The sequence below is a fragment of the Aplidium turbinatum genome, chromosome 11 (assembly GCF_918807975.1).
Source record: "Aplidium turbinatum chromosome 11, kaAplTurb1.1, whole genome shotgun sequence".
Lineage (NCBI taxonomy): Eukaryota > Metazoa > Chordata > Ascidiacea > Aplousobranchia > Polyclinidae > Aplidium > Aplidium turbinatum.
Window position 1 is genome coordinate 12,230,048 of NC_137482.1, and position 12,474 is coordinate 12,242,521.

The 12,474-nt window shown below is 36.9% G+C and overlaps 1 protein-coding gene across 1 annotated transcript; it reads right to left on the minus strand.

Moving 5' to 3' along the window:
• Window positions 1-628: 628 nt before the first annotated feature.
• On the minus strand, window positions 629-8,071 carry LOC145780215 (carbohydrate sulfotransferase 11-like). Its single transcript, XM_082591918.1, has 5 exons — window positions 8,054-8,071; window positions 6,933-7,051; window positions 3,140-3,346; window positions 2,020-2,163; window positions 629-983 (listed from the first exon to the last, which is right to left on the minus strand). Exons 1-5 carry the CDS (start codon window positions 8,069-8,071, stop codon window positions 629-631), a joined length of 843 nt encoding a protein of 280 aa, XP_082448044.1.
• Window positions 8,072-12,474: the final 4,403 nt, after the last annotated feature.

Below are 12,474 nucleotides of genomic sequence, written 5' to 3' on the forward strand. Positions count from 1 at the left end.
CTATACTGTTTTCATGCTCGCAAATATATATTTGCAAATATATATCAATTATAATTACTAGTCTCTAAAACCCTTACAGCCTTTTTTACCCTAACAGGGGATCATCAAAAAGTCCTTACCGTATTCTAATAGAAATAGAATTCTATTTGAATAAGGTCCTTCTGATGATCCCCCTTTTAGGGTAAAACAGGCTGTAAGGGTTTTAGAGACTGGTAACTAGTCTAAATTTGATGTTACTCACTCTGCTTGGCTTTTTTCTTGGCATTGAGCACTTTTTATAGTATTAAAAGTATTTTTTTCTCTTTTCGTAATTAATCGTTTTTGTTGGGGGGGGGGGGCGGTAAAATTTTGCCAGTTTATAAAGGGGGCGCTGGGCCAAAAAAGGTTGAGAAACACTGGTCTACATGTTGTGATATCAATTGATAGTACAGTAAGCTATGTAGATTGTTAGATGTTACAAAACACACAAGCACACTTTTTAAAAGGAATAACAAGTTAATAAGTGATAAGTAGCATACAGTCAAACGAAAAATGTCATCGATTTTGTAAAATTGCTTCTGTTAAAGCGGTGAGAAAATAACTTTTCATAAAGGCACATAATATTTGTAATGAAAAAAAGAAGTCCAAATTATACAATGCGATCATATTTATAAGGATCATAGTTATAGAACAGAAAGTCATGTTTGTAAATCTTGCGTAGAACATTGACTTGTTGCACTGACAGCTTTTCAAAAGCTTCTTGCGTTTTTGCATCATTTGCTGTAGACTTTGCTTTATCGGGAAAAAAGATTTTCTTTGGCAATTTTGTATTTAGATTCTTTTCCTGAAGATAAGTCAAAAGTCGATTGGATTCCGAAACGATATTTTCGAATCTGATGACGTAGCTATAGTTGAAAGCACATATTTGACACAACATTGTTTGCGGTCTCCAGTGGATGTCCATTTGTCCAAGTCGGTTTGATTCGTAGAAGTTCGCAAGAAATCTGAAGTCAAAACAAATGCTCGTTTTACCTGAAAAAGTGTTTGTTCCATTTTACGTATTCGCGTGGGGTCTTTATAATGTATCTATGATGGCTGCCTTATGTATTGATATAAGCCTAAAAATTTGCGATTTTTTAATCAACTGTAGGGCTACAGCGCAAAAAAAACATCAAGATGTCTATTTGCATTTAACATCTCACTGAATTTCATTCCTCACAAACGATTCTTTCATTATCAATTATTTATCTGTCCGCCTCGTTAGCTCGGTGGTTTCACGCCTGGCTCAAGATCACGGCATCCAGGCCGGATAGCGACTGTCAAAACAGCGACTGTCATAATGGCGACTTCATAATAGCGACTTCATAATAGCGACTTCATAATTTTTGGATTTATATCATGCCAGTCAGCAGGTTTTGACTTGGAGGCCAAATTTCGAGGTCGCTGTTTTTAATTAATCGAGTTCTTGATGAATCGCTGTCGTGTAGTCGCTCTATTGACAGTCGCTGTTTTTAATTAATCGCTGTCGTGTGGTCGCTCTATTGACAGTCGCTGTTCTGACAGTCGCTATTTGGAACCCGAGCCAAGATCACGCGGCGCTGGTTCGACTCTCGGGGTGTGCGCTTGAGCTACGCATTTCAGGATTGCTCTCCATTCAGCGGCATTTAGTGAATAGAATAATTCCCTGGCAACAACACTTCAACAATCGGAAAAATTCACTCTGCCAATCTCGGTAACCGGCCCTGCGTCAAGAGCCTCCACGGGGATAAAGCGTTTATAATAACAAAATATTTGTCTATATTGCTATCTACTGGCCACTGGTGCTGGAAAAGTGAACTATTTTGTTTGTATAAATTGCTGATGAATCAGCAATGGGAAAGCTGTTTCATAGCTTAGTGAAGTTCACTTGACTATATGAAAGAAAGAGTAAAAGTCTCACGCGAAAAAACTCGAGAGAGGAAACATTTTTGTCAATCGGTTAATTTGACATTTCATTTGCAAAAAAACAAGGAGATAGTTTAATAAAATAAATTATTATACTTTACAAGTTGAGGAAATGAAACTTCGCCAGTTTTCATAACTCGGATGTAACTCAATACGTCCTTCTTCTGTGAAGAATTCAACATCTTGAATGATTTCATCGTTTTTATGGCATCTTCTGGCACACGAGACAAAAACTTGTACCTTGCATATAAAATATCAAATAACGCTAATCAAATACAGCAAAACTCAACACAATTTTACGGAGAAACACGAGGTAGGCTAGTAGCTTAGGTACCACGATTGTCGTCATCTTAAATATATTTTCTTAAAAAGCTTAACTTTGTAACTTATGATGCCTGCATGTGCATTTTGAAAATCATTTAATACATTTCCGTTTTCACATATTTCAGCTTTCACATTTTGGTTTCATCGGACATGTGTAATCGAGCAGCTAATCTAACTAAACTATGGTTAAACTATAAGCTGCTAATAGCGCTAATATTAACTTTAAAGCAGTGAAAATATCGATTTGTCAAACTTTCGCTTTTTCATTTTGTTCGCGCGGTAATGATTATTCTTAGGGCAGGCTACTGATGTTACACCGTTCAGCTAACGAGGCTCCAACAGCGAACAAAATGATAAAAGCAACTCAGAGATGGTGAAAGGCTCAACAATAACATCTCAAGTTTTCTTCCGTGTCGCATCACAAAATAAAGAGCCAAAGCATCAGTCTTACAACTATTGTTGCCTCATACACTCAGCTTCTGAACTAGTTGAAGAATCCAGGTGCAAAACAATCAAACTACCAAAACCAACATTTCGAGTAAACCGAAAATTAAAGTTTGAAACCTCAAAAGTGTAAATTTGAGGTCATTAATTGTAATGTTTGTGAGGAAAGCATTTCTGAACAATAACATGAAGTTGGGTATCCACATTTAACACAACGGGAGATAGTAAAGTCTAATAATCACAAATAATGGAGTTTGATCGTTATGCACCTGGACTCTTCAGTTATTGACTGGAAGTTTGAACGACTAGTGTGGATGCTGCACAGCCTCAGGTATGGTTAGTGAAACATGATATACTTCCTACACGAGTGAGTGCTTATTGCTCAGCTTAGCGCTGATAACCAGAAACTTTCCACAAGTACTGTAGCTCATCACTTTATTCGGCTTACCCGAAACGCTTTCCAAAACCGTGCATGTGTTCTTCAGCTTGCTCCAAAGCAATTTTTCTTCCTGTTATCTGCTTGTAGGCGGCGTATGTAGACTGATTAGTTAACTTGTCATAGTAAGCTGAAACCAGTCTATTAAAAGGATGTCTAGTGATCAGGAATGACGTGTAACTCCTAGCACGAGTCAAAGCTTCTTCGTTGGATGAAAGTCTGGATGTTGAGACACAAAAGTAAAAAAAAAATGTTTTGGCCTAGTAGAAAACTATTTGTGTAATTGTATGCCGATAAAATGAATAATCATCATGAGGCTAAACGCTAAAGTTTTACCGTTTGCTTGTCACCATACCTTCAAGATAAGTTTTGCAAATGAGATTTTTAGGCCTACCATATTTTCATCGCCTAAAAAGAGGACACGTTTCGCCAGCAAGTAGAATTTTACGCTTGAAGAATTGTTTACACCATTTTAGATAATTACAGTAGGCCTATAGGCCTACGCAGCAAAAGTTACCAAAAAAAAACAACAAGAAAACAGATTAACTAAACGTTTAACTTATTTTTTCTCATTTTTAGTGCTTCCTTAAGAGAACAAATGATTTTATATTATTAAGAGTCAGCAAAAAGTGAAAAAATGCCTAATTTTTAAACAGTTTCAGTCAGACAGCCATGTTCACAAAAATCTGCAAAATGTGACAAATCAGGCACGATCTCCAAGTAGCCAAGCCTTAACTTTTTTCAACAAGGCATAACCAGCCTTAACGAAATTGTTAAATACTTGCAAGAAATATGATTAAAACATGAAGCTGCACATAACCGTTAAGATGCTAAAAACGGCGTGAACTAAAAATCTGTCCCTTTTCTTGCAAAGCTGTAGGCCTACCCACGCCACGATTTCTTTTGCGTGAAGTTAGGCGTTACACTGTTACACACATTGCACTTATAGACTTTCGATTTGTTTCAAGTAACAAACGAACCAAACTGAGTTGGGCAATCAACAATGTCTATAAGCGTTGTATCAATATAAAACGTATGTAGGTAAAAAAATAATTTTTTTGTGAAAGTGTGAGCATGGCCTTTAAAATGTTGTTTAATGTTTTACAGTGAACCAGGAAATGATTGTTCAACAACAGTTCCATAAAATGCGCCAATTTCTTGTAGAATTAATACATCAGCATGTTACATTACATTGGTAGCCTATACAAAATGTTTAGAAATAAATAGCCTACAAGTCGTCGCTGAAACGTCATCAAGCAATATAATCCCGTTGAAAATACAAGCAAGAAAACCTAAACTATCAAAAAAGAGGACATTTGAGCATTCTTTAGTGTCCTCGGAGGACAGTTCATTTTTCTTGAAAAAAGAGAACAAATCCTCTTAAGAGGACATATGATAGCCCTACTTCAATTTTAGGCAACACTACTTTATCAAACACGGAAACTTTCTTCTGTCAATACCAATGACCGGCCTGCGTCAGTGGTTCAAATGCATCTATAAGTTAGCACGACGCACGACGCGAACTGTACATACACTGGTATGCCCACGCGGCATTTGGCCACGAGAATGAGGGAGCACTTAGATTTAACTAATTTGAACAGAAGAAGTGCCATTAAAGACCATATATTCGATTGCCAATCATGTTTAAACAACAAACCATCCTTGAAATTTTTTAGAGTTTTGCGTAAATGTTTCACCGCATTTGACACTAAAATCCACGAGGCTTTGCTAATAAAATCATGCAATCCTAGCCTCAATACGCAGTTGTTTGCCGCAGGTGCTTCTTATTTGCTTAACGTCTTTTCTTAATTCATCATATGATGCGTGTTTGCCTCGCGGAATTAACCGCCATGTGATGTGCCTTTCTCCTCTGCTTTGCGGTTTCATTCTTATGCATTTCGTTTTCAATTTAGTGTAAAGATCAGTTATTTATTTCAATGTACATGTAAAATCAGTTATTTTTTCGTTACTTGAAAGGGCTAACATGTGTATGGCTGAAAACGTTCGTAGATAGTTTATGTTCAGTTTAATACAGTGGTTCCCAACCTGGGGTTTGCGGACCCCTTGGGGGTCCGTGAGAAAGCATTTGGGGGTCCGTGATTACCTTGATGAATTTTGGAAAAACAACAACTTTGTTCTATATGCACGGATGGAGCATCAGCTATGCTCGGGAACAAATCCGGATTTGCTGCTTTAGTAAAAAACGAAGCTCCTCGCGTGGTTGTTACCTATTGCTTCTTGCACGGGTACGCCGTAGCAGCAAAAACTTTACTAGCAAGTCTCAAAGAAATTCTGACAAATTGCATGAAAGTCGTTAATTTCATCAAAAGCAGAGCTGTAAACCACCGTACTTTTAAAGCGCTCTGTCAAGAAGTAGGGTCAGATAACGGAATACTTTTGTATCATTCTTAGGTAGGCTACGTTGGTTATCTTGAGAAGTTTTAAAACGACTGCAGCAGCTAAAAAATGAGGTATCAACTCTTCTGAAAGCAAAAGGAAGTCCTCTCTCAAAACTGTTCGAGAGTAAAAGTTTTCTATACGGCATGGCCTACTTAGCCGATATTTTCGGTCATATTAACAATGTTAATCGGGGCACTCAAGGACCAGGTGTGACAATAATTGATGCAGCTCAAAAAACTGAAAGCGTTTTTTGCCGAGTTGCCGGTTTGAAAACGCAGATTGGAAGCAGGTAATTACGCTAACTTTCCAATGTTAGAAGGTCTTATCTTGATGGATGAAACTCCAAGAGAATGTAGCCTACTCTTTTGATCGCTATGAGAGAAAAATTTTGCGCACACTTGAAACCCTGCAAATCTCATTTCAACGTTATTTTAATTTAGAACACCTGCCGAACAAAGTTGAAACATGGATTTGAAATCCTTTTCTTTTTGACTTAAACAACATTAGCGATGACGATCTCAGTAAAGATGACCTAATTGATTTGAGATCAAAAGAGTTATTATGCATTGAGTTTCATTCAAAAACTATGGAAGAATTTTGGTGCTCACAACTGCAAACCTACCCATTCTTGGCAAATAAGCAAATGATTATTGTTTTGTTACCATTTATAACCAGTTAACCACTTAACCTTTGCGAGGCAGGATTCTCAGCTCTTGTTACAATAAAAACAACATCGAAATCGCCTGGAGAGTGGACGTTGAAGATGACATGCGTGTTGTATTGTCAAAAACTCAGCCGCAGTTCAGTCGTTTAGTTCAGGAAAGGCAACAACAACCATCATTAAATTTGCTTACGTTAAAAAAGTTTCGGCATGGCACTTTGGGTCACCTTAATATTGAAATACTGCTGACATTTCTTGAACAATTCATTCATTTTCTTATTTGAGCAACTGTTTAACCTGATATTTGCCGCAGGAGTCACAGCGGCAATGCAATATGACACAGTACAGTAGTTGAGTAGCATAATTATTACAATAGTCAATAGTACTGTGATTGAACTGACTCGTGTGGAAATAAAGTTCTTTGCAATAGTCAATAGTATGTTAATTGAGTTTCAGGCAAAATTTAGATAGAGGTCCGCAGAATTAATAATTTGTCTAAAGGGGTCCGTGACAACAAAAAGGTTGAGAACCACTGGTTTAATATATTATGTTAAATGCCGTGTGGTTGCTTGGTTTCATCTGTTTATGGTTGAAGAAAGTCACCTCTTTACCAAAATTGTATCTATAAGTTGAGTATACAAAACTGCCAGGTTAAGCATCCAACCAGGTTTTCTCAGACCGAGGACAAAGATTCTCAGACTGAACCAGTAGGTTACTAGTAGTAACTTAATACATTTTTCTTACTGTTTGAAATTGTGGTTAGGAATTATATCGTATGCCCATTTGGCCAGAAGTTCATCTGTAAAATTTCTTTTGAAACCACTCAATCGTAAAAGTAATAGCTGCCAAGTTGTACTTGCGGCCTGCAGGAAAAAAAGAACGGATGTTACTATGTTGATGTTGATCAAGGCATCGGTATTCGGTAATCCTAATCTTAATAACAGACTGTATCAGCGTAATTGACCTCGAAATGAAAAGATTTTGAAGTACCATTTCAATCGTATCGGTGACAGAGTTGCCACACTCTCTCTGGCTCGGCGGCCTATAGAGCCACTCTATGCGCCCCACACCAACATTACCAGGCCGACGACAAAGAAGCGCCTCTAATCAAGAAACCTTTTTGTTGCTCAGCCTAATTCTTACTGGAGCATAACACCAGTGCTTCATCTTGGGTTACTAACACCTCGAAAGAGGAGTGGACGCAATACCTCCAGAGTCCACTCCTTTGTCCCCGACGCTGAACCCATGTCTTCAGGAAAGAAACCCAGCCGACAAGCCGGAGTACGGCTGAATCGCTTCCGTGCAGGCGTCTTCAAATTCATGATCCAATGGTTGGCCTATACCCATCTGCGGCATGCAACTGTGGTGCAGAAGAACAGATGACACATCATATCGACTTTTCCCGATTTCACTCCACCAAGGGCAGTTGGTTTATCAACGCTGAAGAACTCTATACCATCAAGTTGCTGCTCGAAGAAGTCACCCATCTTCTCCTCACACTTATTTGACCTTCGATTGTTGTAGTCATTGATATAGTTTCTGCCGACTCTCCTTCGGTATGACGTATCCTAAGAATCTCAGCTGATTTTATTTAAAATTATATTAAATATTTAAGTACTAATTTTTTTTTATAGACGCTTTAAATTTTTGCACATTTGTTTAAATGTAGGCTATGTTTTTTTTCTTGCTTGAATATTTGCTTTACTGGAAAGGTGCATGCCTGCATACAGGACTGTGACAACACACAACGTGATATGAGAATAAAATAGTTTTTGGCAAATAAATTGCAAACTGTTCTCTTAATGTAACATACAAAGAACTTGTACCACTCATTAATTCCACATCGCTACTTGACATTTGCATACCTTTGGTGTCTCACACATAATCAAACCCAGGTCGTCATTGTACTTGAAAGACGTTGTTCGAAAATTGGAACTCGTTTGATCATTTAAAAGTTTGCATTCCTCATGAATGTGAATTATTCTGCTTTTGTATGGCTCAGTGAGAGACAATTCATGGATTTTGAAATACTTGCCAAGATCTGAAATTGAAGTAGTGACCATGAGTCCAAAAACAGTCATTCTTTCATTTGTATTTTAACGACTTATAGTGCACTATCTTATCATAAAAGTGCTCATAAAATTTAGTGCTTTACCTCGGAGAAGTGCATTACACAACCATCATACAATGCTAATAGGCCTAGTAGACCGTAGCTTACAGTACAAGTAGAATATACAAACACAATATAGGCTACAAGTCAACAACGACCACAAATAATTTATGAAGATAACAAGTATAGCCTACTCCGTTATTTGAATTTGTATTAGGCAGTAGCGTTAACAAGAGGGTCCAGAGAGTAGTTTTAGACCCGGGCCTGTTATGATTTTAGAAAGCCGTAACCTTTTTAAGGGGCCTTGAAACTTGAAAAGCCACCGCGTATTTTGGTGCATTTTCTTAAAAATTGGCTTGATTTTGGGCCCGAGGATCTCATTGGCGCTGGGCCCAAATTAACTTGTCAACGGTCCTGGAAAACTACAGTATATATTTTAAAATGCTTTACGAAGTTCACCTTGTTTTTATTTCTGCCATCACAATGAAAAGCAGTAGTAGGTTATATACTAAACGTAGCAGAGGTCTAGAAAAAAGTAGACGCGACAAAACACGACCAAAATAAAATATAAATTAAGGTGTTGCGACCTGCCTTATTTTAAACTGATTTGCTCGCTTTAGTATTATGCACAATATAACATCCGCGTTTTGTCGCTTCTACCTTTTTCTAGACTACTGCTATGTTTGGCACATATTCATGGTCAGAAATAAAAACAAACTGAACTGATAGATTTTCTGTAATGCTTAGCAAAGTCCATCCTAGCTCACATTCTTAGAGTACATATTTGTAAGTTATTGTAGATGCTTATCATAATATGGAAGATCATTTTTTTTTCATTCCTTGTCTTACCAGAGATATAGTGAGATGTTGATTTCCGAAATTCATTGGAGAAGTTTGTGACATGCAATGACATCAAAAAGGATAATCCAAAAGTCAGTGAAAACATTAAGTAGGCTTGTAGTATTTGCAGTGCGGTCAGGCGACGTAATAAATAGAACATGGCTAAAGCCTAATGTTCACTTTAATACTGTAAAATATTTCAAAATTCACATTGTCATTGCTAACTATTGCTGTTTATTTTGCATGCGAATAAAGTCAGCCATCGTATAGCTACAGCAGTACAAATGTTTATTCCAAGCGATAGATTTCAAATTTAAAACCTTTTCATGAAACATTTGTGCTTGATAGGCTATTTTTTACAGACTATTTCAACATTTTGCCAGCAATAACAGACAAAAATTACTTTATTCTATAGGCCTAATATAATTTTTATGTCGTAGCCAGCTGTAATGAAATATTATTTCTTATTTATGTAGGCAGCAGCTGATGTAGGCTACGTCAGGAGTAGCAGCAGCTAGTCTACCTCAGTGCTCTATTTATCTCCGTGGCCATACCCAGTGTAGGCTACCTGTCTGCAGTCAAGATTCCAATTTAGAAAAAGGCGAAAGATTTATTCTGTCATTGTAATGCCGCACATAGTTTTCTCACTCCGGCCAAACCGAAAACTACCGTTGTTTGCTAAACTGAAGGGGACCCGAGTTAAAAATCGCTTCTCGACTCTCAAGTTGTTGGAAATAAGTCAGTTTATTGCTCTGCAGTCAATACAAATCAAAACATTGGTCAGGAAAATGTATACAAAAAGTTTTAGCGGCTTTAGGAAAATTGCCAGTTTTAGTAGCCTACACAGTTTTGAGCCAATTCGAAAAAGTAACGAAAGAAAATTCATCCCAGTTCAATCAACTCAGAAGACTCGTACCCAACCTCTAATCTAGCTTAGTGAACCTTTCCCACCCTTATCAAGTACCGGGATTCGCAATTCCAGCCCGGGCTTGTTATCCCCCATCTTTACCCCGAAGACCACAGTATTTTTAGTTTAAGAAGAAAGAAAAGACTTTAAAATTGTAATTATTTGTGTTTTATTGTCATTTTTGTACGGTAGTAACCTTCATTCATAAATTTTAAATCCAGTTGTAATATTTAAAAAAAAATTAAGCCTATCAATGTATTGAATCAATGTAAATTAATTTTTATTTGTCAAATATTTAGTAAATCATGTCCTTTTCAAGCCTATAGTCCTTGTAATCTGTACTTATAGTCCTTTTCAAGCCTATAAAAGAAAACGTAATTATACATTGCATGAGAAAATACTAGAGGAACACAGTATAACATCAAAATACTGTTTAATCTAAACATTGAAAAGCTGCCTATCCTGCTCACATACAAAGTGACTGCACAACACAACGAATCAAGTAGAGAATTAAGTTCTGAGGAAGTTTTCAAACAGATTGCGCAAGATAGACTAAAACAGAAAGCGAGATCTGCCTGGATTTGGCCTGGATACATCTCCTCTGAACTTAATTCACTTGATTAATTTCAATGTTTGGATTAAACAGCATTTTTGATGTAATACTGTGTTCCTCTAGTATTTTCTCATGCAATGTATAATTACGTTTCTTTCATAAGCTTAAAAAGGACTATGAGTATTGTAGAAAACGTTCGCTTTATTTTTGTGTTACAATGTTAAAGATCATTTTGTTGCTGAGCTATGCCTGTTTCTGCTTTATTGGTAAGCTATGTACTGTATAAAAATTTATCTTTAAATGTACGTGCAGGTAAACTGCTGTAACGTCTAAATCTAAACAATCGGACTGTTAGCGTTCTTAGACTGCCAGTGGACAACAATGCACTGTAGCTGGAATGGTTACTTCGATTGTTTTTTGTAGTGTTTTGCAGACGGATACACTATAAATTTATATGAAAACTTTAATTTTGGACTTTAGAATGTACTTTGTAGAAACATCTTGCATTAGAATGCTATTTGAATGTCGTGTATAATTCGTGGGTTTAAATCTAAACCACCACTTTACAAGTCATCAAATGGTTTAAAACACTTTTGTGCTGTTGTAGACTATGTTGTGTGCATTTTTTAGCAACTGGTTACATGGCTATCATGTTTTTAACGAACCACTTATAATATTTTACAAGAGTTATATGCCGAAGAGTATGTTTTAGCTTTTTACTTTGGTGCAGCACGAGTTGATCTAATATTTTTCAGTTAGCGATAAGCCTACTTTGATTCATGATTGTGAATGGGTATGCTTGTAAATTGCAACAAGAGCAGCCCGGTCAGTTTCAAACGTATTTATTTCACAAACCTCTTCATTATGCCAGAGTTTGTCACAGCGTACAAGATCATCAAGATGGATGACAATCGAACGGCGAACTAGCCTGCCGAATTATTGAAACAAGAAATCTAACTATTGCGCTCGTCTTACGTATAATAAACACAAAATAACGTTTCTTTCTGTATACTAACAGCGATGGTAAGTTTAGTTTCCCAAGTTGGTACTTGCGAGGAAGACCACGTGAAATTACTTTCTTTCATCCCACGTTGCTACTTATAGTAACGATTCTAAAGTCATAGAGCGACAAAATCGGAGCAACAAACAAAGATATGATGAAAAACGTCTCGGCCAACAGCAATACCTACAGCTTCAGTCACCAATGCACTCAAAATAATGCATAGCCTACTTGAATGACTTTTCGTCCAGTGTTTTTTCGCTGAAATAAACAATACAAGAAAGCCATTTTTCGCTCGAAAGTCGAAAAACGGTTGTTTTACAATGCTACAAAGAGGAAGTATTTGCGGTGAATGTTTTTTGATAGTCAAACTACAGGTGTGAAAGGACGATTGCGATTCCCTCATATCTAGTGCTCACATCATCACATGCATCACGAATTATTTTTGAAGCAATGGTTGTAACAATGAGGCCGTTTTGATGAAGCAACTTTGCACTGTAGCGCAAGGAGCAATTTTATTCAACATAAGCTGTTTTTGTGCGTCCACAGCTTCCAAGAGGTACTTTTGGATTAGGGGTGAGGGCCGGAATGACTTTACGGTTCGGAACTTTCCCAAGGAAAGAAAACTTAAAAATAGCAAATATATATTTTTTTATAGGCCTAGTGTGTTTACATTGACTCCATATTACTCCTTAATAAATTTGTTAACTTTGCAAGTATTTTCATACGTCTTTGAGGTAGAGTTTTTTTAAGGTTTCTTGTTTTTTAAAGATGTTGTTTAGGGCCGGATTATCATTGGTGTCTGGTCCAACCTATTCTTTCAACGGCCAAGTGTGCGTATACAGATGCAGATTTTATTCTTAGGCAATTAAATGG